Source organism: Aegilops tauschii, chromosome 6 (genome assembly GCF_002575655.3).
Source record: "Aegilops tauschii subsp. strangulata cultivar AL8/78 chromosome 6, Aet v6.0, whole genome shotgun sequence".
NCBI classification, from domain to species: Eukaryota; Viridiplantae; Streptophyta; class Magnoliopsida; order Poales; family Poaceae; genus Aegilops; species Aegilops tauschii.
The window spans coordinates 456,976,294-457,002,416 of record NC_053040.3 but is presented as its reverse complement, the minus strand read 5'-3'; the positions used below and the strand labels follow the sequence as shown (position 1 = coordinate 457,002,416).

Sequence of the window (26,123 nt, the reverse complement as noted above, 5' to 3'; positions counted from 1 at the left end):
GGTTCGTGCTGAACCGGTACTAAAGGGGGGGACCTTTAGTCCCCACCCTTTAGTGCCGATTACAGAACCGGCATCAAAGGGCCTTACGAACCGGGACTACGGCCCGGTTCTGCACTAGTGCGCCGAAAGGCCCATACTTTGACACGCCTGTTGCCCTTCACCGGCTGCGACTCGTCGCCGCCCGCTTCCATTGCCGCCGACAAGGTGTTCGGCCTTTTGTCCACAAGGTACCATGGTCGATAGCGATGATGAGTTCTTTTGCAGTAACATAATATGTTCATCGTACGATGATTCATCCGACGATTTTGGGTTTTTGTGGTTGCTACTATGGTCGTCAATAAGCACATTTCTAAGATGCAGCCAATGTTTAGGGGGTCGATCCCAGGCCATGCTCCGGCGTTGAATCTTAACAGAGAGAGCGGACATTGCCTACTCTATATCGATTATTTTCAGTGCACGTCCCCACTCTTCAATGCCAAGATTTTTCGACGATGCTTCAAGATAGCGAGACATATGTTCTACCGTATTTGGGAAGGAGTTGTGGACTGTGATGATTATTTTAGATGCAAGAATGATGCCCTCAGAAGGGTTGGCTTCGCCTCTTATCAAAAATGTATTGCAGCTATTCGGCTGCTTGCATACGGAATTCCCAGTGATCCTGTGGATGAGTATGTCCGCATGAGTGTGTCCACATGCCTTGCATCATTGTACAAGTTTTGTAAAGCTGTGGTTGAAGCGTTTGGCCCGGAATACTTGTCAGAACACAATGCCGCAGATACAACCCGGTTGTTGGCGATCAATGAATCCAAAGGCTTTCCCACGCGTCCCCACCCGTTGGTTTGGACTAAACAACTCCGGCCAGCCGGTGCACCACCACCGCCTTGCAACTGTTCAACATTTTGCCTAGGTGAGTTTTTTTCTTTCATTTCGTTTTGAACCGGGCCGTTTGAATTGTAGATGAAGAGGTAGAGGGAGATGGTCTTCGAGGACTCGTCATCATCCGAAGAGGAAGAAGACGGCGAAGACTTTGAAACCGTTCTTAGCATGTTTTTCAATGATGATATATTTTTTCTTGATGAAATGGGAATATACATCTAATTTTAACGTGACACCATTAGATTAGTTCTAGCAAATGAAAGTATCTACATACTAAATTATTTTCCTAACACATGCTAGATTATAAACATAGATCGGTCCATTTTGATGCGACAATGTTACAACGACACATGTTAGTTATACACAAAACACTATGCACCATTTATTTTTGTGACATCAGATTATAAAATATATGTTGGTATGTTGTACATGCCATAGAGTGATGACATGTTTAGCAACATAAAGTTGTGCTGGCCACCAACGCAGTATAACATGTTAGACATATCAACATGCACATATGTTCGATAATATAGGGAAAAAAAAGGTTCATACGACTACACGATTGAAGACATGCAAGAAGTGGTGGTAACTAGAGACTTTAACACAACCGGAAGCAATAGCAAACTGTGAATTGTAGGAATCGAAGACTATGCGCTTGTAAGCTAGGACAATGTACATGGAATGCATGACCTTGAGCAAGAACTGCGTCATGGCACAACCGTACAAGCAAGCATATAGCATAGAAACCAATAGTAATGTAGTCTTCAAGCTGAAAGTAACACATCATTTCAAGAATATAATATGATATCTTAGATGTGCCAAAAGTATAGTTTAATGAAAAATATCATGGGCACGACAAAAATAAGCTACAAGGAGGATGGTCGAGAGAGAATGTTTCAACATTGAACATTTATATATAGACATATATAATGGCGTGCCTTACATGGAAACAAGACAGTATAGGCAATTTGAAATACGTGAACATGTTGCAAGCATCTTGTGGATGCATGACATTATATTAATCTTAAAGGACGACTATAGTGCAGAAAATTATGAATGGGTGGTCAACGCTTAAAGATAATTAATGGTGAAAAAATGTTTGCAAAGACAAGAGATGAGAGGAAGATTAAAGTCAGAGAGTAATACCTAAGTTTATGTTTTTTCAAGACGAACCAATAAAAACAATGATAGCATATTCACTAAGAAATAATGCATTTAATCCACATATTTCTTTCTTCTAAAACCTGGCCATGTTTTTTCCAAGAAAACATTGACAAAAATATTTTTTTTTGGAGTTCCCATAGCTCAGCCAACTTAGAACATTATTTCCGGCTCAAACAATGATGGCCGTGCTTCAGTGAAGCTCAGTCTACAGATTAGATAATTTCTTTGTGTGACTTCAAAATAGTTAGTTATTTTTCACTCAACTGAGAAATTACAAAGTTGTTTTTTTATGGCATGTCGATTGTGGTGGGGAATTAAGGTTGGAAATGTGCGCAAATAAGGAACACTAGAAACTGTTACAATATACTTCCTCCGTTACTAAATATAAGTCTTTGTAGAGATTCTACTAGGTGAACTAGATACGGAGCAAAATGGATGAATCTACACTTAAAATGCATCTATATACATCCGTATGTGGTTTATAGTAAAATCTCTATAAAGACTTATATTTAGGAACGAGTATGAAGTAAATCCAGACTTGCAAATGTGCAGGTCACTGATCTTGTTATCCAAACAATAACATAATGGGAAACACTTCTTATCAGTAGTATGATAGGAAGCCACCGCCAGACCACTCGTTGTCCGTTGATTCTGGTTCAATCCCACGGTGGAGAACGCTAATTCTTTACATCTCTCGGTGCTGCTAACCACACCCGCACATCACGCACACACATGTCCATCTATATATCCCCCTAATCTCGCATCTTCTCCGTTTTCTCCCATTCCCATCCATCGTTAAGCCCGTATGCGCACCTCCCTTCAAGCTTGCCATTGACATCGCCACCCCAGCCCTATCCATTTCGCGGCCTAGATTCAATCTGTTGCGCCCCCGTGCTTCCTTCCCATCTCATCCCTCCGAGCCCAAACCCTTTCGTCGATCTGCTCCGTGATGCATCGTCCAGCGGTTGGGAGAGGACGGTGAGCGTGACATGCTGGTTGATAGTGGCCATGGCATGCAACGTGGAGCATCCTAGTGGTTGTTGTTCTCGTCACCGGCATAGGAGCAAACTGGCAATGCACGCTCGACTGTTAAAGGTCAACAACGTCGGCCACACGACAGTGCCGACCACGGTGCTCCTTGCTGCTCGCTGGCCTCGACAGTCGACACTCACTGCTTTTAGGGAGAAGAGGAGGTCGTCAAAGGTAGGGAGGAGATGGCGTCCGGAGCGGAGCGTCGAGGGACGTTCGGCATCGACAAAGCAGGCATGAGGCATGCATGCTTCCTTACATGGTTTTATCTGCTTCTTCATGCCTGATCCATTTCTTCCTACCTAGCCTTGCCCATGCACGAGGACATTAGGCATGCCAAGTCTTCCTGTAGCACTGTCTAACCACCACACTCCAGCTGCATTGGTCCGATCTCATCGACACCACTACTCGAAGACATCCCTCTAACCCTCTTCGTACGGTGCTCGTGTTCTAGTAGGGGATCGACCCATTGTGCTTCAATGTTTGTGTCTTGTTGTATGGAAGCAAAAAATTAATATATTCTGGAAGAAAATTTTGTTTTCTTTGGAAGCAAATTATGATCTCATTTAGAAGCAATGTTGATGGAAACATACATCAATCAGAAAGTTGGTCACTGAAAATATGTTCATGCAACATTGTAAAGACATTTCAACTTTTTTGGAAGCACATGTATGCTGCGGCATCTTCTTAATTTTGTATCCAACATATCTATATTTTGCTTCCTGCCACAAAAATGAAGCTCCGGTTACACAATGACCAGGCGTTGTGGTTTCGCAAAAGATTTATGCTTCCTACACAGTCGAACAAAGTTTCAGTTAGACACTAATCATGCTTCCAACAATTGCACACTATGCTTCCTATGCCGCTTCTCAATCAGGCATGCTTCGATCATTACTGCATGATGCTTCAAACGTTCAGATTACATGTACAACCCAACATTTCAGTTTAAACGTCCTAGCTCCAACCGAGAATATATACGGTTGGAACGATTTTTTGGAGCATCCTTATTTTGGAAACAATTTTTTTTCAAATAATATGTTTCCATGACATGGGTTTCCATGATTAGAACACAATTTTTCCATGTCATTATTGCGTTGCAAAAAAAGAAAGAACATGAACAGAAATAATAATTTCTTCATCTGTGTGTTGGAAGCAAATCCGTAGTTAGTGGGAAGCATTATGTTTTGTATTTTTTTTGGAAGCAATCACAGCTTACCAAAACAACTAGTAACGGAATTTCTGGATGCAGTTAGTTACTAATATCATGTAATTAAGAAAGGGTGGAGAAGTCAGCGGGAGCATAGGTGATAGTCATTACTAGAAGCACTTAATTAGAAAGGAAATAACTCAGCTCCTAACAATTATACTCCTATCAGATGGGGACCAAGGGATCAGTAGTCTGATCCCTAGCGGTTCCCTAACATAATGCATGCTCTGACTTGAACAATTGTCCTTGACAATAAAACAATGTAAAAAGTGGCACGCCACTGTGCATACTTTATTGTGAAACGCAAACACAGTAATTATACTGTGTGATAATTTGATGACATAGATGGCATAGATCTTATTTGAAGGGGGCATATATGCCATATATATGTCAAGCCTTGATCGTGAATCTAAGCATGGTCCCGATTCTTCACTTCTCCAGCAACATCTGAAAAAAAATATAATCAGTAAAATCAAAAGGTAATTAAGTAGAGTAATAAAAAAAATGCCATTTCATGTTACCTTCATCCTGTATGCTTGCTGCATCTGCAGAAGGAGCATTGATCTTCTTAGCCATTTCTTCTTCTACAAGAAGTGGTAAGAAATATCAATTGTTTTTTTGGAAAACAAACTAGCTGCTCGTTACTCATATAGTCATGCGGCAGTGTACATTGTTTGGTACACAATACATACCATTTTCCAAGTTGCTTGCAGCATATCCAACTTCTTTGTTGTCTTTTTCTTCTTCTGCAAAAATTGGGCATTTTTTAGCAGAAGTATAAGTTAATAAAACCAATTGCCTGCTGCATCAACAAGAAGTATGCTGTGTTACTTTCTTGTAACCTGGTCTCAGTTTACAATATTCCACAAGGGGTTCATGTTCAGCTGATTAATTTTATTATTAATTATCGGAGGGAAGTTGACCATTAGCAAAATTGGACTTTGTTGAGGTAAATTCTAGTCAGCATGGGGTTCCAACTTGAGCATGTTTTACCAAAGATTAAGACATATATCTGTTGAATCTGTACAGATTGGGCAAAAAAATATGGCATAATGTAGTTTGGTACGAACTGATTAAGCAACTGGCACATGATGGTATCTTTTGCTCTTTTGACACATGAACAAGATCAAACATGTCACCACTATCTTTAGAGATTGACCCATCATACACTTATGAGCAACTATTTTGTATATATTCCATCATCAGATAAAATTAGATCCTATGCTAAGAACTGGAAAGAAGGGTTGATTATTTGTGTGTGAGAATTAATAAGGGCCGATGATCACATCATAGGGTAAAACATCAATTTTGCCTTCTTTTCAAGAGTAGTACTCGTAGATCTTATAAAAAATATGTATGGATAAAGTACCTCCTTTCATGGTGCTTGCAACATCCCCAGTCTCTTTAAGTTCTTTTCCTTTTGACGGAAACTTTTTAAGTTCTTCTATGCCAACAAATAAGAATCATCAGCCAAACTGTTTTTCTTCTTCTAAACACTAGTGTTATTCCTACAACAGGATACAATCCAATTTACATACCTTGTTCCAAATTGAGTGAATCACTAGCAGTGTCCTTTCCAACATACTCAGGGATTGCTGGACCAAAAGGCATACAACATTGGAATACATATATATCAGGAACTAGCTACTTTATTAATTCAATTGTAAGGCAAATAGTTTCATTTAATAGGTCATCAAAAGGTTAATCTCACCAGGGATTTTAGTACAAGGCCCCATAGGTAATGATCCAGATGAGCCGTCTTCCTACAAATATGATTAATTATGAAAACCATGTTACAAACTAGTTTGCTTCTGTAGTTTGTCTTTGAAAATACCAGAAACATTTTAATCGAGGGGTTAACGATAAAATATTCCATGTAAACAATGTGTTCGAACCTTCCTGATATTCAAAGGCTTCGGAAAAGCAGGTTCGTCCTTGTCACCAAGTCCAAAAGCCCTTGCCGCTCCCTCTATTGATCGGTACGTCTGATTATTGTATGTATCAAAATATGTCTGAAACAATTGTAAACAAAATTTCAGCCTAGAATATTATCTTGTGAGACATAATTAAATTATTCATCAAAATCATATAAGCAGCCAGTCGACACTTTTGTGCAGATCTATTGCAAACCCAGCAAGTCTCTTCAAAGGTATTGTTATACAAATAACATAGTTTGATTTATTTTTTCCAGAGAAGTATATATAGAAGAGGCAGTTTAACTATCGCCAGTCCTAAGGAACAATTTGGTCTAACAAACAAGCTTCACACAACAATACATTAACAAGAAGTTATTACAATACGTCTACAGAAAATTGAAGATTACTTTACCCTATTGGATCAGATCCAATATTCTTTAAACAGATATAACAGAAAGTTGTAGGAAGGAGAAACCTTGTAAGTTCCTGTAGCCCGTCTATACTCTGTAACAGTAAACCATGAAGGTAAATTTTTCTGTTCAATACAAGCCTTCCTTCCCATGATCAAGGTCTGGAGCTTATCAAGGGAGGATTAGAGATCTGGGGTATCTAACAATGACCTTGTTGGTCTGCCTCCAATGGATCAGGATATATATAGCTGAGCGCTTTGTGCATATATTTATAGGAGATCATTGAATATATCAAAAGAAATATTGTCCAATTAAACCTGATTAATATTGCATTACTTTTTGCCTAGGAAATGTACGATAAGATCTATATCTGACAGATTAATTAATGCCATTAATATGCTGGAATAAATGTCCTAGCTGGATAATAATCATTACTTTGTATAGTTCACATTGTATTCTAGATTACCCTGTTAATGCGGATACCTAGTAGTATACTCTTTAGGTAAGATGTAATCTGTTGCTTGGTTCTTTCCCTCGCAAATGAGGGTGCCCAAGATCAGGCGAGCCACTCCAACGCATTCGGGAGACCATAGCAAGCAGGACATACGTGTGTGCATATCCAATCATTTGATGTAGTTCGGGGGTGGATCTGATGAGCGGCTCAAAATCGAACAAGACTGGCAGCGGTGGGGATGCAATTAATCAAACTTTTGCGGTGATTTGGTATGCCTCATAGTCGACCTAGGATGTTCCATGCTAGCCGTTAACACTACTCCTGCTTTGTGCACACCCCTCCACCGTCAATACAAGTTCACAACGGGCTTGACGTGCGCTTCAAGAAACCCGAGTCATCCTAATATTGTCACCACCAACACTAGTGTCGTCGAGCACTTGGGTGGCACGGTGGACCCCCAGGCAACATATATATAAGGTGATAGCTATGCTAGTGATTCCAAGGAAGAGGAAGTGTGCATGTAACTACAAGAACTCTCATAAACATCATCACCTACATAATACACACAGTATGGCACAACGATTCTATTGGTAAAATGAAAAATTCCGTCCTCTTTTCGAGCAAGTTATGGCTTATGGTCCATGCAAATTATTAGTTGATTAAAAATGTATTTTCTGAAGATAAAATAGGTAGGGTTGATAATGTTACTTGTGAATTTAGTAACTTTGCATCCTTTTGATGGAGTGATTGTCAAAAATATCATAACAATTGTCAATTTTGTGTTCCTTCTTATTGTGCATGTGAATAATTGGTAAATGAACCTCAACATTTTAACCTAGGAAGCAAACCTATTTTGAGCACTTCCACGACTCTGCAAATAGCATTTATGTATGGTGTAGGCTTGGAAAGATAAATCAGCAACATTACCGGAAATTCAATTTGGCTCCCGAGCCCAAAAATATTTTTTCAAATGTAAAAAAAACCAAGACACAAATTTTGAGCACATGCTCCCGGGTCCAAAAATATTTTTTCAAATGTCAAGAAAATCAAGACAAAAAAATTATGTGATCTTAGTCACATCCAAATGCTACCTGCAAATTTTGAGGCAAAAAGGTTAAGCATTTTGGCCTGTGCAAAAAGAAATTGAAGACCAAATGTCAAACCAATTTTGTTTTTTCACCGACGAAACACTGTTGCTCCGTTTCGCATGAAGTATGTCAAGCATGCTTGCGACACTAACACCAACATCTATAAAAAAAATCCGATTTTATTTTTACATTTTTTAATTTATTGTTCATCCGGGAGCATATGCTCCCGGGAGGCAAAACACCCCTCTCAAATCATCATAAATTTTGGGAGAGGCGTTAAAAAATGAAAAAATTCTGTTTTTTTTTTGTAGATGTTCGTGTTAGTGTTGCAAGCATTTTTGACAAATTTTGTGTGAAATGGTGCAACAGTGTTTCGTTGGTGAAAAAAAATAAAATTGAGGTGACATTTGGTCTTCAAAATTATTATTTTTGCACGGTCAAAATGCTTAACCTTTTTGTCTCAAAATGTGTATGTAGCATTTGGGTGTGACTAAGATCACATAAAAAATTTGTCTTGATTTTTGATATTTGAAAAATTATTTTTGGGTCCGGGAGCATGTGCTCCCGGGTATAGCTAGCCAAACGGGCCGAGCAATCAAGCCAGCCCACGAGCACGCCGGCAAGGCCTGCCATGGGCTAGGCACGGCACAGGCTAAACGGGCCGTGCCCGACACGCGGCACGCCTTGGGCCATGCCTGGGTCTAGAGGCTGGGCACACGGGCCGGCACGGCACGACCCGTTTTTTAGCCCAATATGATTTAAATTACAGCCCAATATACCTAAAATATAGCCCAGTAGGCTGGAAAATATGCGGCCTAGCGTACTAAACGTGCCACGAGCCGGCCCGTTTAATAACCAGGCCTTGCCGGCGTGTGTACTGGAAAAAGAGAGGGGGGGAAAGAGGGGGAAAACGATCTTTTTCCCCCTCTCTTCTGGAAATGGCTGGTATCAGACACGACACGACACGCCTCCCGGAAAGAGCCGAGAAGGAAATTTTGGCGGCGGCGGAGGGAGATGCCAGCTGACCGTGGAGGCGGCGGCGTGGACAACGCGCCCATGGCATCGGCGGGCATCGTGGAAGCTCCCGGGGCGTGCGCGTCGGCTCCATAGGGCTTCCCCGGCCCCTCCAAGACCGGCATCCAGGTTACTACCCCCATTCCCCATTTCTTGGACGGAGGTTCCTCCGGCCGGTCGACGCCGACGAGTATGCCATCGCCCGGCGCCGCGAGGACGGCGTGCTCGCGTTCGCCGCCGCCGGAGAAGAAGACCTAGTCGGGGTCTCTCGTTGGCAATGTAGTACAATGAAGACTAGGAAGTTCACCAACAGAATCAACCGGCGACAGATTTGGTATATATGTAGTACAATAGATAGTCACATACATACATACAGTCCACTCATTTTACTTACAACGGCGAGAATCATCATTTTATTTACTCACTGCCTCTGTTGCTGCAGCATATATACTCGATAGATTCTCATCCCATCCTGACATCCTCAGGTCTCCACTCTCTCGATCAGCTTGATGCCCGACGCTTCCAAGATCTCCAGCGCTTCACAGCCGCAAACACACAGGTCAGAATCTCAGGATTAGTCATAACTCATAAGCATCACCGGAGTGGTTAATTTGCTTCTGCACTCACCAGGGATGTAGATCTCCGGTTCCAGAGGCCGGATCACCCCTTTCCTCTGGACCTTGTTCTGGAGCAAGAGCTGCAACAGAAGATGGGGATAAATTAACACATGTTTCTTTCTGATGCAGGTGCAGGATGTCTGTGTGTGATGTGTTGTGATTGGAGTGCAGCAGTACCAGGGCTCCTATCGCTGCCGGTACCCCAACGGTGAGGGCCATGGCGGTGGTGGGCCTGCCGTTCTCGGTCTTTCCGAACTCCAGCAGCGTCGCTTGGTGCTTCTCGGTGGGTCGCCCGTCGGGGTACTCCACCTCGACTTCATGGTGGAGCAGTACCATATCCTGAATCGTGGGAGCAAAGCAAACATTTAGCTAGTCATGGTCCGAGTAAGCCAGTCTCTTTTAATTTATTCTGCAAGCCTGTTTATGATTGAGATATGGTGTTGGAAAGCAATGTGAGATGTAGAAGTACAGGCTGGTCATCAAACTGTCAATCTACTACAACACTAATAAGAGTCTGCGTATGAAATTTGGTGCTGCCAGATTAACAGTTGATTATGTCAAAAATGATAAGTAAAAACTATTACTTTTGAGATATTTGCCTCTTAAGTAACATTATGTGATTCTCTTCTCTGATAAGAAAACAGAGGCCACAGAGGCAGGAAAAAACAGAGTAGTGCTTCTGTTATATTGTTTGTACAAGAATAATTTCAATAGCTATATGCAATATACATGAGGTATAACGACGATGAAAGATAATAAGTCTCACCTGCTCATTGTGGCCATAGGCCATTCTCTGTTCCATTCGTTGGCAAATAACAGTGAATGCACTTGAACAATCCTTAGGAATCTGTGTCTCCTCATGCAGCCCCAAGAACCTACCAGGTGTAAAGACCAGTTAAGTGATTCGTCAGTTCTAACCGCGAATTTCAGAAGCAATGCTGATCGTCCCTAACATATTCTTAAATTATTTCTTGCAATCGTAGTCATTGAACATATATTATATGACATGATTAAAATGGTACTTAAGCAGTCTGTAGAAGAGATGCAATTGGGACCCATAAAGTATAGGGATCAGAAACTAACTTGATGGTTTTGAGTATCTTGACAGCTAGTTCCTTTTCTTTGCAATGCCCAAGCATCATGAGTCTTGAAATCAGTTCATCATCATGTCCTCCAGTTTCTTCACCATTTACCTTTGTGTTAGATGTGGATACATTGTTGACATCAAGGAGGTCATTGAGAAAAATCCTATATGTCGGGCGATCAGTTTCTTGTAGCAGTGGATGATTTTCAGCATCAAAAAACCCGATTTTCGCCAGGATAGCCATGATCTCACTAAATCCTGTGCAAATGCAACAAAAATATTACACACTGCAAAGAGAACAACTCAGTGAAAAATAAATATCAACACTTACCTTCATAACGAAGAGTGGACCTATATACAGTAGATGCTTCTTTGGAGATCCCATACAGGTCTCCATACATCAAGGAATTTCGATTTGGCAAGTGTTCCAGGGCAAAAGCGGGAAGCTCTGGTAGTCTGAGCCTCTTTGCCGACTCGTATAATTTACTACCTGTGGAAGTGGTAAGTAAATGATAACAACGAACATATATAGTAGGTAATAATTAGATATGTACTCCCGAAAAACTAGACCCATTTCCCCGTATTTATATTCACTTTTATCTCACTAGATAATTGCACGTATAATATATCATTGTTTAGCTGTTTCAACACCTTGTCACATTCCATGACATGAAAAGGGATTGCCAACTGTTTCATGTCCAGTGTGTATAAAAAGTTAATGCATACACTAGAGAAAATTAGCTCCGCACCATTGCAAAACCCAAAGGATGTACAAATTGGAAAATACCACCACATGTGAGGCTGCTAAGTGGGCTCTGAGGCCACATGTCAGTGACACAGCTATGTATTTTCTAAGTCAGGTGATCTTCACAGCAGTAGGGTGCAATTGGCCCGATGGATTAAGTATAAGGTTAGCCTTTGGTTCAGTAAATTTGTGTGAGTAAATCAATCTATTGAAATGTGCTCCCTTTCTCTGGCCAATTGAAGAGAGAAGAGACTAACTTACCATCCACATCGATTATCTCTCCAAGAAATTTGTAGACAGCAGGATTTCTTCCAGCTCGGATGGCACCTGCTGGACTCCAACTAAGAACAAGAAAAATAACAATCAGAACTCCTGGTAAAAATTATTTCGTGCAATATTGTGCCACAAGCTCCAGGCATGGAGACCTTGTTACACTACTAGTCACTATAGTTGAATTTACCTGAACTTGTAGGCTAGTGGATTGTTTGCGGCAGCTGGAGATGGAAGTCCACCACAGAAAGATGTAAAGGCCTTTATTTTTCCATTCAGAGCATGTGCTTCATCAATCATTTTCATTGACAACATGTGATCTGTACAGGAAATATATTTACAACATGTTCCGTCATGCAAAGTTGCTCCATGATGAAAGAACTTTTTCTTCATCACATAATACGCGATGACCATTTTTAGAGGTGTCTACATATATATATACATATATATGCTGGCCGTTATATTTAGCAAGTACCTATGCCTGGATCAAGGCCCATTTCGCAGAGTATAGTTACACCTGCTCCTTGTGCAGCTTGCTCCAACTTTGACATGGAATCATCAACATAGCTTGCTGTGACCAAGTGCTTCTTGAGCTATCATAGAGAAATGTAACTCAATCAGCTGAAGCAATTCCTCAATTTCCATATAGCACCAGCGGTGGTTTAAGCTTACCTCTATGCATACTCTTGCAATGGCAGCATGAAAACTAGCAGGCAGCAAGCTGACTACAACATCAACCTGTAAGAGGAACTCCAGCCATTTATTAATCTGCAACAACTTATGCATTCTCTTGACAAGAAAGAGTAGAAATCTCTATCCTGAACTGCAAACATTTAAGGTTTGTACTCCCTCCGTTCCAAAATGGATGACTCAACTTTGTACTAACTTTATACTCCCTCCGTTCCAAAATAGATGACTCAACTTTGTACTAACTAATAGTTAGTACAAAGTTGAGTCATCTATTTTGGAACGGAGGGAGTACATGAAAAGTTAACCTAGGAATGCCGACAGAGTTGGGTATATTTATTTGTGACAGAAGTCTGGCCTCTTATGCTCACTGTAAGACACTATGAAAAGTACTAGTAGGAGTATTTGTTCACTAGAGAAATTAAATATCAGAGTTAAAATACCTGTGAAACAAGATTCGAAAGACTTTCAGTATCTGAAACATCGAGCTGAGCTGCTGTTGCATTCTTTATTCCGTCAACTGTCTGAATGCAGAGAAACAAAAACATGAGAAAAGTAACGGACTAATGGTTGAATTCTACAAATACATATTCAGTTTGGACAAAAATGATGGCATAATGAATTTTCCAAAGCTTATTAATATTGACAGACATGATAAAATTAACACACATTTTTTTCCAACAAAGTTTGCATAAGAGCTAAGGAGCGCACTGTACTGTGAGACTCACCTCTTCTGCATCTTTTTGATACAGAGATGCCACAACAACATGTACTTGGTCGATGTTTTGGTAAGATGTTAGAAACTCAGCAGCTGGCCGACAAACTCTCCCAGCTCCAAGGATTAAAACCTTCGGTCCTACTTTATCCATGCTGTCATCAATTCCGCATTCGCTGACTCTTCCTATCTTTAGAGATATCTCAGCGGCATTAGGATCTCCACGGTGCGCATTAGCTATAGAAGTCAACGAATCGATGATCTTGTCTAATGTAGTCGTATCATCTGCTCCTACCTGTAGAATGAAATGCATCATATGTTTCAGTAAAAAAAATCAAGGTTGTCTTTAAAGGCATGCATTTGTGAGGGGTGCTAAAAGGTAAAATAAATCTGTATCTTTTATAATCTATACGCATAACACCAAGTCACATATGCTAATTAAGGTGTTTTTATATGATGTAACAGAGCTGTGAGGTCCTGATATACTTTTTCCTGTGGAAAAGTTCCTAATGTTAGAAAAGACAAATTTCAATATGTTGATATAATAGCTGCCAGATTCAAATGCCATATCAGTGGGGTCAAAACTTAGTCCATATGTCCATGCATACTAAGAAGGGAGCTAAGAATCAAAGGTATAATTCTCAAAAGAAATAAAAAATGCTCCCAGAAACAGGGCCCTTCTGTTTCTTCCTTTCACGAATCATCAGAGGAACCATAGTAGCAAAATACTTGCAAAACAAGCACGCCAAAGAGAATGCCTGAAAATTGTTGAAAGGAAGGGAAGGGAAGGATGGGATCACAAACTGGTTCATGGCAGTTCAGATTTCCAGTTAGTCGAAGTGGAAGCTCAGCAGACTGTGGTAGGCAGAGGAAGGGGAAGGCAGATTGAACATTTATAACCCACTCAATGATTGAGCGAAAAATATCTAAATGGCCATGCTTGCCCAGACGTACTGATCTCTTCTTCCTATTTTTGTTTTTTTATTAGGTGATGACCTGATAGGGATGGGCAAGGGTGGTCCAAGAGCTGTTAGATCCAACTTCTTTCCTTTGATGTTCTTGGACACCTTTCAATAATTTGTACTATTTACTTTATATTATCCTCAGTAATTGATCAAAAATGGACACCAAAAGTTACCATCCATCATTCCTTAAGCATAAGTTACCATCCATCACTATCAGTTCCACACTTTTCCTAGATGCAAAAGAGAATCAGAAGTCTAATTCTGTGACAACTGACGAGATGTCTTTTGGTAGGCCATCTTAGCCTCCTTGACTATAAGTCTTTTGATGTATGCTTGTAGAAAATAATTTCTCTAAAAAAACTAAATGTTAACTACCAAACTAGAGACAGCATGTTGTGTTTACTTCGTACTGAAAATAGTTCACATCAGTAAGAAAATTTTATTGCTTACTTCAAGCTCCGAGTAGGACATATCGTCGATGCTTTGTCCAACATCACATTTAACCAAGTGAAAAGAACCCCCAGCTGTCTCAATGATGTCCAAAGCTTCATTTATAAGGAACTTATCAAAGAGGTGGCCACAGAGAGATACCTGTTTCATTGATCGACAAATTATTAGGAGGCAACTGAGAAGTCAGTATAGAGCAGAGCATATGCAACTTCCAAAAGATTTAGTTAAAAAATGCACCACAATATTAGAAAATTATATCTCTAACCAGGGTGGTGTACTTCTTATCAGGCAATGAATTGGCTGGAGTTGGTGGCAATTCTCTGCATAAGAGCAAAAGAGAATGTTAGAAATAACATTATGGGCAGTAAACATGCTCGGAGATGGTAAATATTTACAGTACCAGTCATCAGTCATGACCAGAAAACTGTGGTAGTGTAAACATAACAAATGCTAAAAACAGCAAAAATAAAGTAAAAACAGAATGTTCGAAAATATTCTGAAACATGGTAGAATGATAGACATATCACTTCAGACTGGAACTACATCCTGCCCACTGTCCAGTATGATTACCTATTTTGTTCACTTTATAAAATATATCTGGGTTCTCAAGGATTCAGGGAATGAACAGAAATACATATCTTCTGAAACTATCACGCAGAATTACGACGGTGATGATGAGAAATATTTGAAACTTACATCATAGTCTTTCTCATCCGAGGAATATACTCATACAGAGGAGTGAGTTTGCCAGTATATGCGATGCAAGCTCTTCTCAAGTGGGAAGGAAGTTCCAGCAGTCCCTTAGCTGAGGCCAAGCTGGTAACAAATCTAGATAATATGTCTCCAAAATGCTGGGAGGCCTGCAGAGTTTGAGTTCAAGAGAATAGGAGTCATCTCATAGCAACAAACTGGAACTGCAACAAAAATAGTTTATTTTGTCTTCTCATAAATTTCTCACCTCTCTGGAAAACTCTGTAGGCAGAATGTCAACAGCTAAGCAGATCACGCCATCGCCTTCCATGTCATCATGGTATAAATTAGTCGAAGTATCATACCTAGGTTTGCACATCCAAGGTAATTTGTCAAAAAGTCACTCGCTAAGCAAAGACCACCAATTATGAAGAAGCAGAACCAAGTATCTGTGTGGTACTACTCCAGAGTACTTACGAGAGACGGTTCTATTTATTTATAATTAATAGGCAATGTGCAGAAGATTACAAGCAATTTAAATTTATGCATCTGTAGTGAATATCCAAAATTCTTACCGGAAGAAAGGCCTCTCTATTGATGTACTTTTGTTCACAAATTCTATGGAACCTCCAATGTCACAAGTTATATCGGAAATGCCAACCAAAGGGCACCCATTCTTCATCAGCTGTTGTAACTGATCAATGCTCAATAGTCGTGGAAACCTCCTCTCCCAGTACATACAGTTAACTGTAGAAATGCACGGATACAAATTAGACTATAATGGCTAAACGACTAGTATTGCTACTGCGACACATAGCAGATCTTTAACCGAAAAAGGCTTTCGCCCCGCTTTAGAAGTGTAAACTATACACCCTGCAACCGGCACCTCATTACATTAGCTACTCTATCAATGCCAGCATCAGCATCAGTTCAGAACCAGCACTGTTCTGTGCTATGCAGTTCAATGGTTAGTATCTTTATATAACTAAATAACATAGATGATGAAAATCCTATGGTCTAGACTTGTTTTAGATATTGTGCCAAAAATACAGAAACGTAACAAAACTGAACAATATAAAATGAAAGCAATGAGTTGTGGACCATACCAATGGCAGATGCATATGGAGCGATCCTTTCATGAAAAACAGGGCGGTAGTGTTCCGGATGAGCATAATAGTCAGCCTACAAACAATGTCGATGAAAGATTTCTTACAGTCAGGCTATTGAAAAGCGAAGAAATACTAATAAAACAGAAGGGGTGGAAACTTTTGTTTGGCTAACACCATAGTTCAAAATTTACGAAGAGAAGCAAAAAAGATCAGTAGTGGATTGGTTAACAGGATTAGGAATGTGAGGGCATGATCAATGTACTGTAAACAGGCAAAACATTTGAACAGATCTTTTGCAGCAAATTAGTTGAACGATGGAAATTGTATTGTGAGAAAAGGGTATCGTGTTATGACAGGATAAATATTTTATTTCAGTCAAGAGTAATGATCTATGCTAATGTTGTTATACCTTAGCATTTCCTGTTAGAAACTAAAAACCCAACATTTATTTGATAGACTTAAGAAATGTGCATTACTTTGTCGAAACATCTGCTGGGATCCTTGGGTGCGACCATGTCTTTAGATGTGACAACACATCCATATAGTTGGAATGCTCTCCTGGTTGACTGATGATGTGGAGGCAGACTCTTTCCCTGTATAATTTCAGAAATAGAGCAAACTGAGATGTATTAAGAAGCTATACTTGCAAAAATAATAATCAAATACCGGCCCATAACCACTCAATCAGTAACCAAATTTACTAGCATAGATAACGCATCCACAGGTGGCAGAGATTTCGTTCATTTCAATGGGGACAAAATGAAACTCACAAAAGTAACAGTTATTTATCTAAATGTGAAACTTCTGGCACAAAAGGAGTAATACCGCAGAGAGCTCGGGAAGTTTCTCAGCATCGACGAAGGTATGTGGCAATAGCTTGAATATCTCTTGTGCGCCCTGCGAAACTGTGACATATGAAGTTATAAATGTGAGTAAGTGTGCTGCAGCCAGTAACCTGAATGTGAAGGCAATGAAAGCTGGAATTACCATTTCCGGATCCGGTGAATGCAAATACAATTGGACAAATTCCAGATGGAAGTCCATATGTTGCTATCTCTTCACCAATGGCGATGACTGCAGCCTTGGCTGCAGCGAGCGAAGGATACATGTGGGATTGCCCCAGAGACAGAAACGGAGTCGAGTATCCAAGGCTCAAATATCCTGAAATTGCAAGGGAAATGCTTTAGCAGAATGAGTAACTAACAGTTGCTTACGACAGAACAAGTTGCCCTTCATGATAAGTCGAGATAGCAAATCGGAGCATCGCAGGCATAACAATATCAGGTCAGTGCATGAACTGAGAAATAAAACAGTGTTCTTACTCTGCCCAAGACCGTGTAAGAAGTCTATCAGTCCAGCTCTGCCAGCAAATTTCCCAAATGCCAGCATTCTTTTCCCATCGTCATCGACAATTAGCTCATAATCAAACAAGGACACTCTTTCTTCCATGATCTGAAAAAATACGAACCAGCGATTTAGCGCACCATTTCCCCCTCAGAAATGTGTATGCGCAATATGGTAACTACCTTATCTAACAGCGGCATATTTTCTTTCTGGGCCTTGTGGGTGTGCGAGAAGAACGCATATGCTCTATCAGGAAGAATCATCTCCAGCTGCACAAGGAAACACCTCTCAAAACGTTTTCACAGCCGTGATACCGTCGCAAACTGTAAATCAAAGTCAATTGGGGTATCTTTATCTAACGTAACTGGTTGCAATGTTACCTTTGGTTGCTTGATGCCTACGATGAGGCCACACTCTGACAGGTCCTCTGAGATCTCGCACCCAGCATCCTCGTACTGAGCGTCATGGTGGATCCTCTTGGTGCTTGGCTGCACGATGATCCGGTTCACGCCGGATTCGCGCTTGCCTCCTCCGAGCACGAGGCGAGCACAATGGGAAGGAGTTAACGGCGCCCTCCTCTCCCACATGTTGACAGTCTCGGCGAGAATGCCGATGACTCCATTGCCCAGCAAGGTGTCATTTCTCTGCGAGTGAGAATGAACGAACATGCCATTATTGTCAGAAATTGTCACAAACTGGTCAATTCAATAACAACGCCAAAGGGATAGAGGGACGCACTTCAGTTGTCTCGGACCCCATAGAGGATGAGCACAATTAAGGTGCGACGATCATGAACCTGTCACCGGCTGCTCCTGAAAATGAACAGAGTGCCTGACATTCAGGTTATCACAATTCTTAGTACTCAGAGTATCACAATTCCTGTCATAAGAACAGAATCCTCAACAAATACCATATTGCAGATTAGTGGTGGTTAATCAAGAGTGTGTGTTATTTGTACTTTGTTCATTTGTCAAACATGTGTGAAAATAGTTATGATCACATGAAAAAAAATACTTCTGTTTATTTCAAGGGAAGGTACATGCCAAGTAGAGTAATAAGCTGGTACTAGCCACTTGAAAGGTACTTTTCCTTTTATAAAAATAAGCTGTCTAGGGCACATCTAGACGTGCTTTAGCAAAAACCGTAAAAATAAAATAAAAAAAATCTTGGGCCAGCATTCTCTTTTGCTTGCTAGTAGTAGAGGTAAGTGTGAGATGAGACAAGTAGAGGTAACTGTAAAATTTGGAATTTTCGAGCCAAAACTTGATTAATCCTTCTAGAGCAGAGCATCACACGGGTGTGTGTAATGTCCAATCAAACAATCGAAAGGTCCAAAGCAGGATCACAGATCACAAACCCAAAAAAAGGTGCCGGTCTTTTTTGGCAACATGATTGAATTGCTTGGCAGACGGCAGCATGCCCGTCGTTTTCAAGCCGTCCGTCCACCGGCACCGCGGCGACACGCACGCAGACAGTGCCAGCCACGCGGCCACGCAGCTGGTGAGCTACATCAGCGGCCTCACGCTTGTCCCGGCGTCCGTCCGTCCGTCTGCCTTTCTTGCGTGTTTCTCCTAACCGTCTAATAACCCGGCGTGTGCCTCGTGAGCAGGCAGGCTCCGGCGGTGCCACGCCGCCCACTCCCCGAGCAAATGCGCATGGATGTACACGTCCCACCGGCCACCGCTGCCCCGGGTGATGATCGACACCAGCGCAGCGGCAGCGAAGGCCGCACTGAACGGGAACCCGCCCCGGCCCCGCGACCGGAGCCGGGAACCTCGACGCCGTGCCGCCGCCCGGCCCCCATGGCTACCGACCCACGAACAGCAAGCCAGGCCCAACTGCCCAGGCCACGGGCGAACAAAAATCTGAGGAAACAAAAAAAGTTTGCTGGGTGGGTCGTATTCGTCTCGTACCTGGGGATCCCGGGTAGCGGCGGAGCGGAAGGCGTACGTGGGGCTGGACACGAGGAAGCGAGAACGGGAGGAGTCAATGGCGCGCGCGCACGTGAAGCTCCGGGGAATGGGGAATGGGGGCTGGGGAGGAGATGCGGCTGGACGGGGAGTATATATATATATCGATCCAGAGCTAGGTGACGACGGAAGAACAGCACAATTTGGGCACGAATATAGTGGTAGGAGATTTTGAGTTTGAAATCGGGTTTTATCACGGTGATGATGGAATGGATGGCGACGGCGACGATGGCGACGAGGAACCGGAGCTGGTGGGTCTGGTTGGAGGCGCATGCAGGAGGCGAGGTGCGGGACGAGGCTGTGAACTGGAAGGCAATGCTGGAGTACGTGCTGTGCGGGCAGACTCCTCTCGCTTCTGGTGACTACCCCGCTTCTGGTTGTTTTCTGCCGAGAGAAATCGGCAGAACCTCGATCGGTTCTCTCTGCCCGGTTATCAAATCCATGCCAACGTGTTTTTAACTTGTATCGAAACACGCCGAGAGAATTCCCGTTGATTTCATTAAGTAAAATGAGTAAAAGCCAAAAGGTGATGAGTTGGGCGAGACGGGCACGCGTCGTCGCCGGCCGTCCGTCATTCTTAAAGGAGTCGAGTGGAGTGAGCTCGCGGCCTTCCGACGTGGGCGAGCCCGGCGAGTCAACTACAGCCTAGCTTGTACCTATCCGGCACCCGGCTGTTGATGCATGGAGTGTTGCGCATCATATGGTTCGCACAAGACAAAGGACGACGAGGACGTACGCCACGCCAGAGTTCCCCACGCCTCGTTTTCGTGCCCCGGTTGAGTTCAGTGGATCGGATCGGATCGGATCGGAGGGACACGTCACACTCACATGGGCGAAGAAGCTAGCTTCCGAGACGTAGTACTACGTCCCAACCAACGTGGCAGACAGTCACAACAGCCAGCCAGACTGTAACGCCCTTGCCGTTGGCCACGAAGGACCGCCGGATTTGGGCTCGTCGCCGGTGGATTTGGTGAAGAGAGGAGCCGGGGTTGAGAGAGATGCAGACGCAACGAGGAAGAGAGAGAGAGAGAGGATAAGCTCAGAGAATGAGATTCAAATTCAATTCATCGATACCTGTACACGCCACCCCACTTGAGCTTATATATCCGCTCGTTACATTCGCGGGCCTCGGCCCAATCACTCACTCAGCCCACACGACTATCACAGCCCAACTTCTATTCAAACCTCCCGCCACTACGCTTCCGCCTTGTCACTGTGGTTACGCCTTCCTGGCTGCTTCACTAACATTGCCCTCCCCTTGAGAACCAGCGTGTCCCCATGCTGGTGCATCTGGAAACTTGACCTTGAGTACCTCGTAATCCTCCCATGTCGCCGCCTCCACTGGAACGTTCGACCACTTGATCAATACTTGCAAATGTGCCGCGTTTCCCTTTTTCACCAGCCGGCGATCTAGAATCTCTTCAGGTGTCACCCCTGGCACTGACAGATCCAAGGGTTTGGGTAAAACAGTAAACACGGGCGTGTGATCTGGTACATGAGACTTCAACTGAGAAACATGGAAAATTGGATGAACTTGACTGCCTTTTGGTAGCTCCAACTTGTATGCTGCAAATCCCACTTTTTCCAATATCTTAAAGCGGCCGAAAAACTTCAGAGCCAATTTGGGACATGGTCGATTGACCACTGATGATTGAGCATACGGCTGCAACTTCAAATACACTTGTTCACCCACCATGAACTCTCTTGGTGATATGTTCTTATCCGCATAGTGCTTGTACTTGACCTGAGCTCTATGCAAATGCTCTTTCAGAATAGCAGTGTGTTCTGTCTGAGCTAGTATCCAACCAGAAACATCAGGATTGAGAGATTTTGCTGTGTTTTGCCAACTGACCAATGTTTGGCTCATGGCCATACAGGGCTTTGTAAGGAGAGCAACCTAAAGAGGAATGAAACGTGGAGTTGTACCAGAATTCTGCTTGAGGTAACCACTGTTTCCACTTGGCAGGACAGTCATGTACTGCACACCTTAAGTACATCTCGAGACACTGATTCACCCGCTCGGTCTGACCATCGGTTTGTGGATGATATGTTGTACTCATCTGCAATTCAGTGCCCCACACTCTAAACAGCTCCTTCCAAAAAGAACTGGTAAAAACCTTGTCTCTGTCAGACACAATAGACAGAGGTAATCCATGCAATCTCACCACATTCTGAAGAAATGCTTTTGCCACTCCTGCAGCAGTGAAGGGATGTTTGAGAGGAATAAAGTGACTGACTTTAGTAAACCTGTCAACCACCACCAAAATGGAGCTATACCCCTCAGATTTGGGCAGTCCTTTAATGAAATCCATGCTGATAGACTGCCATGGCCCTTCAGGTATTGGTAAAGGTTGGAGCAATCCAGGATATTTGCACAGTTCATGCTTTGCTTGTTGGCATATAGCACACTGTTTCACAAAGTTCTCCACATCAGTTTTCATACCCTGCCAACTGAAGAGCTGCTTGACTCTGAAATATGTAGGAAGAATTCCAGAATGACCTCCCACAGGAGTAGAGTGAAATGCCTGTATCAGTCTGGTTTGTAACCCCACATTAGCTCCAATCCAGATTTTGTCATTGTTTTTCAGAATTCCCTCCTGTAAAGTAAACCCAGGACAGGCCTTTGTATCAAGGGCCAGCTTCTGTAGCATGTCTTGAGCTACAGGATCCACAGAATAAGAATTTAAGACTTCTTGAATCCAAACTGGTTGTGAAGTAGATATAGCCTGCACTGGAAACAAGTGAGCCACTCTAGACAGGGCATCTGCCACAGTGTTTTCCACCCCTTTTTTGTACTGAATTGTGAACTATAGCCCTACTAGCTTTGTCATTGCTTTTCTCTGCAGTTCAGAAGTTAACACTTGATCTCCCAAGTGACACAAGCTCTGGTGATCTGTTTTAATCACAAAAGGGCCTCTGGACAAGTAAGATCTCCACTTATCAATAGCCATCATAATAGCCAGAAACTCTTTTTCATAAATGGACAGCTTCTGATTTTTTTGGCCTAAAGCTTTGTTGTAATAAGCCACATTGTGTCCCTCTTGAGCAAGCATAGCTCCCACTCCTGAGTCACATGCATCAGTTTCCACACAAAATTGTTTTTCAAAATCAGGGAGAGCTAGAACTGGAGTAGAGGCCATTGCTTGCTTTAATTGTTCAAAAGCAGCCTCTGCCTCTTCTGACCAAAGAAAGGACTGTTTCTTCAACAACAGTGTCAAGGGTTTTGCAATGATCCCATAGTTCTGGACAAACTTTCTATAATATCCAGTGAGTCCCAGAAATCCTCTGAGCTCAGTTACATTGCTGGGTACAGGCCAATCCAACATTGCAGCAGTTTTTAATGGATCAGTTGCCACACCCTTGTCAGAGATCACATGTCCCAAATATTCCAATGTTTGCTGCCCAAAAGAACACTTGCTCTCCTTTACATAAAACTGATTTTCTCTTAGAACAGTTAGCACTTCTCTCAAATCTTTGAGATGATCTTCGAAAGTCTTGCTGAAAACCAGGATGTCATCCATAAATGAGAGAACCTTTTTTCTACCAGGAAACAGAAAGTTCATGTTACACTGAAAAGTGCCAGGAGCAGTTGCTAACCCAAAGGGCACAACTCTGAACTGGAATTGGCCATGATGTGTTTTGAAGGCTATTTCATATTCATCTTCAGGTATCATTCGAATTTGATGATACCCATCTCTCAAATCTAGTTTAGAAAACCATTTTGCTCCAGCCAATTCATCAATGACTGGCAAGGGAAATCTGCATTTTATTGTCAGAGCATTGAGCTTTCTATAATCTACACAAAACCTCCATGTTCCATCCTTCTTTTTCACAAGTAATACTAGAGAGGCAAAGGGGCTCAAACTGGGTGTAATGAGACCTGCTTTTAACATCTCATCCACTTGTCTTTCAATTTCATCCTTTTGTAAGGGAGAATATCTATAAGGTCTACTGTTCATTGGTACAGCCCCAGGAACCAAATTGATTGCATGATCAATCTGTCTGCGAGGAGGTAATGACTTTGGATCACTGAAAACATCAGTATATTGTTGAAGCAGTTCTTTAATAGGTTCAGGAAAATCCTGTTTGTCTTCCTTCTCATATACAGGATGAATTAAAGCCACTGCCATAATATCGTTGCCCTTGTCCCATTTCAGTAACTGTTCAACAGGCATCTCCTTCAGCTCAGGTTTCTGACTGGGCAACACTCCTTGTAATTTCACAGCTTGTCCATTATAATCAAACTGAATCCATTTTTCTGCCCAATGACACTTCATCACTCCCCACTTTTCCAACCAATCCATGCCCAAAATTATGTCATAGCTGCCCAGTTGCAAAACCTTCATAGGGCTAGTAAAGTTCTGTCCCTGTAGCCACCAAGTTACATTAGGAACATATTCAGTACACTGTAGCTTATCACCATTTGCAACCTTGACAGATAAAGGTTCAGACAATTGTTCTGATGGTAACTTGGTCCTTTCCAACAGAGCTTGATCTACAAAAGTGTGTGTACTTCCAGAATCTAACAACAGCAACACTACTTGATTTCCAATAAGTGCTCTAAACTGTATAGTTTTTGGGTGAGTTGCACCTGACAGGGCCTGAACAGAAATAGTAGCACACTCCTCCTGCTGATCGTACAACAGTGCATCCAACACTGCATCAGAGATGATCTCATGAGTATTTACAGCTTCCATTGCTTTCAGATGAGCAGCTTTCTCAGTTGCAGGTGTGCAAACATGACCAGGGTTGTACTTTTACCCACAACCATAACATAGGCCATTGGCTCTCCTGTACTCCTTGAGTTGCTTAGCTTTCCAAAGCTCTCCCTGTGCAAAACTGCTTCTAGAGTCCTGTCTACTTGTGAAATTCTTTGCATAATTGGTTTTACTGCCCTTGTTTTGCTGAAGTAACCTCTCCTGACCTTGAGCATACAGTGCAGCTTGCTGAACAGATTCAGGCAACTGCATTTCCACCGCAGCTCGCAACTCTTCCTTTAAACCCATGATAAATCTTGTGACCAACAGGGTGTCACTCAGTTGAGGTTCATACAACCTGATGCTATAAACCAACTGATGAAATTTGCTCTTGTACTCCTCAACAGTGCCCCACTGTTTCAACCTGAGTAAGGATTGCAACAGCTCTCTATGCACATTCACATCAAATTCCGCCAGCAATGCCTCACAAAACTGCTCCCAATTCGGCCACACTCCCTTCTGTCTCACTTGATCCAAACGCTGAGACTGCTCCTCCAGCTTCGCATCCAGCGCCTCCAATAGGTCGCAGATCTCGGCCACTTTCGTCAATTTGCTTTGCTCTGCGCGGATCTCCGCAAATTCCTTCAGCATGCGCTCCTGGAACGCCTCCATGCCGCGCTCGAGGTACTTGGTCTGGGCACTGGGTTTGAACGCCACCGTGCCGTTCCTCTCTGAAGCAACCCACCTCAGGTCAGGGTTTACACCGATCGAACCCTAAGGTGATCGGAGACCGTCGCCTCGGAATTTGCCGGGTACGCTCTCGAGAAAGCGAAAGCGGGCCACGGATCGGTCGCTCTGATACCAGATTGTAACGCCCTTGCCGTTGGCCACGAAGGACCGCCGGATTTGGGCTCGTCGCCGGTGGATTTGGTGAAGAGAGGAGCCAGGGTTGAGAGAGATGCAGACGCAACGAGGAAGAGAGAGAGAGAGAGAGAGAGGATAAGCTCAGAGAATAAGATTCAAATTCAATTCATCGATACTCGTACACGCCACCCCACTTGAGCTTATATATCCGCTCGTTACATTCACGGGCCTCGGCCCAATCACTCACTCAGCCCACACGACTATCACAGCCCAACTTCTATTCAAACCTCCCGCCACTACGCTTCCGCCTTGTCACTGCGGGTATGCCTTCCTGGCTGCTTCACAGCCAGCGTCAGTAGCTGCATACTGACACAGACGTAGCAGCACGGTGGCGCCGGGCCAAGACGGCCGCGTGGCGCCACGGACGCCGACACTATAATATAACTAGCGCCAGTGCGGCTGGCCGCACAAAACCCTGGCGAGATATCGACGACGGCTTATCTGTCATCTCGCTTGATCGGCATCGGGTAGCGAGAGCCGTGCCTGGCTGCGCAAGATCAGATCAATCGGTGGCGCGTTGCTTTCTCGCGTGCAAGATTGCGGTTATTGTTCGGCGACCTCCAACCGGCTATTCTAGATCAGAGCCGGAGCACTTTCGCGATGATGGGGTTTTATCACGATGATGGTGGATGGCGACGAGGAACTGCCGAACTGGAGCTGGGTTTGGTTGGAGGTGCAGGAGGAGGCCGGAGGCCGGG

The 26,123-nt window shown here is 42.9% G+C and overlaps 3 protein-coding genes and 1 long non-coding RNA gene across 9 annotated transcripts; 1 reads left to right on the top strand and 3 right to left on the bottom strand.

Annotated features, from left to right (window-relative positions):
- Positions 1-4,377: 4,377 nt before the first annotated feature.
- Positions 4,378-6,841, bottom strand: LOC120965942 (uncharacterized). 2 transcript variants are annotated; one of them, XM_040391458.3, is made up of 8 exons: positions 6,668-6,841; positions 6,172-6,288; positions 5,988-6,039; positions 5,815-5,871; positions 5,646-5,720; positions 4,969-5,022; positions 4,798-4,860; positions 4,378-4,723 (listed from the first exon to the last, which is right to left on the bottom strand). In XM_040391458.3, exons 1-8 carry the CDS (start codon positions 6,752-6,754, stop codon positions 4,686-4,688), a joined length of 543 nt encoding a protein of 180 aa, XP_040247392.1. In that variant the 5' UTR covers positions 6,755-6,841; the 3' UTR covers positions 4,378-4,685. The 2 variants fall into 2 exon arrangements, with proteins under 2 accessions (XP_040247392.1, XP_040247393.1); XM_040391459.3 differs by having other exon boundaries at positions 5,646-5,717.
- Positions 6,842-9,460: 2,619 nt separating this feature from the next.
- On the bottom strand, positions 9,461-20,348 carry LOC109771574 (alpha-aminoadipic semialdehyde synthase). Of its 5 annotated transcripts, none has more exons than XM_020330273.4 (26): positions 19,748-20,348; positions 18,573-18,646; positions 18,215-18,478; positions 18,017-18,103; positions 17,813-17,942; positions 17,478-17,651; positions 17,316-17,395; positions 16,967-17,083; positions 16,488-16,563; positions 15,957-16,128; positions 15,650-15,746; positions 15,388-15,551; positions 14,957-15,011; positions 14,692-14,832; positions 13,290-13,571; positions 13,005-13,085; positions 12,547-12,612; positions 12,350-12,467; positions 12,065-12,194; positions 11,866-11,945; positions 11,191-11,349; positions 10,859-11,117; positions 10,542-10,650; positions 9,953-10,114; positions 9,786-9,855; positions 9,461-9,695 (listed from the first exon to the last, which is right to left on the bottom strand). In XM_020330273.4, exons 2-26 carry the CDS (start codon positions 18,591-18,593, stop codon positions 9,640-9,642), a joined length of 3,150 nt encoding a protein of 1,049 aa, XP_020185862.1. In that variant the 5' UTR covers positions 18,594-18,646; positions 19,748-20,348; the 3' UTR covers positions 9,461-9,639. The 5 variants fall into 5 exon arrangements, with proteins under 5 accessions (XP_020185862.1, XP_020185861.1, XP_073358545.1 ...); XM_020330272.4 differs by having other exon boundaries at positions 18,573-18,665; positions 19,748-20,174; XM_073502444.1 differs by having other exon boundaries at positions 9,786-10,114.
- On the top strand, positions 9,592-10,367 carry LOC120966623 (uncharacterized). The gene is made up of 2 exons (XR_005760740.2): positions 9,592-9,717; positions 9,905-10,367. It is a non-coding gene; the product is annotated as an uncharacterized lncRNA (long non-coding RNA).
- A 675-nt stretch (positions 20,349-21,023) lies between the features above and the next one.
- LOC141026183 (uncharacterized) lies at positions 21,024-24,501 on the bottom strand. Its single transcript, XM_073502170.1, has 5 exons — positions 23,685-24,501; positions 23,495-23,549; positions 23,104-23,344; positions 21,820-22,530; positions 21,024-21,701 (listed from the first exon to the last, which is right to left on the bottom strand). Exons 1-5 carry the CDS (start codon positions 24,499-24,501, stop codon positions 21,024-21,026), a joined length of 2,502 nt encoding a protein of 833 aa, XP_073358271.1.
- Positions 24,502-26,123: the final 1,622 nt, after the last annotated feature.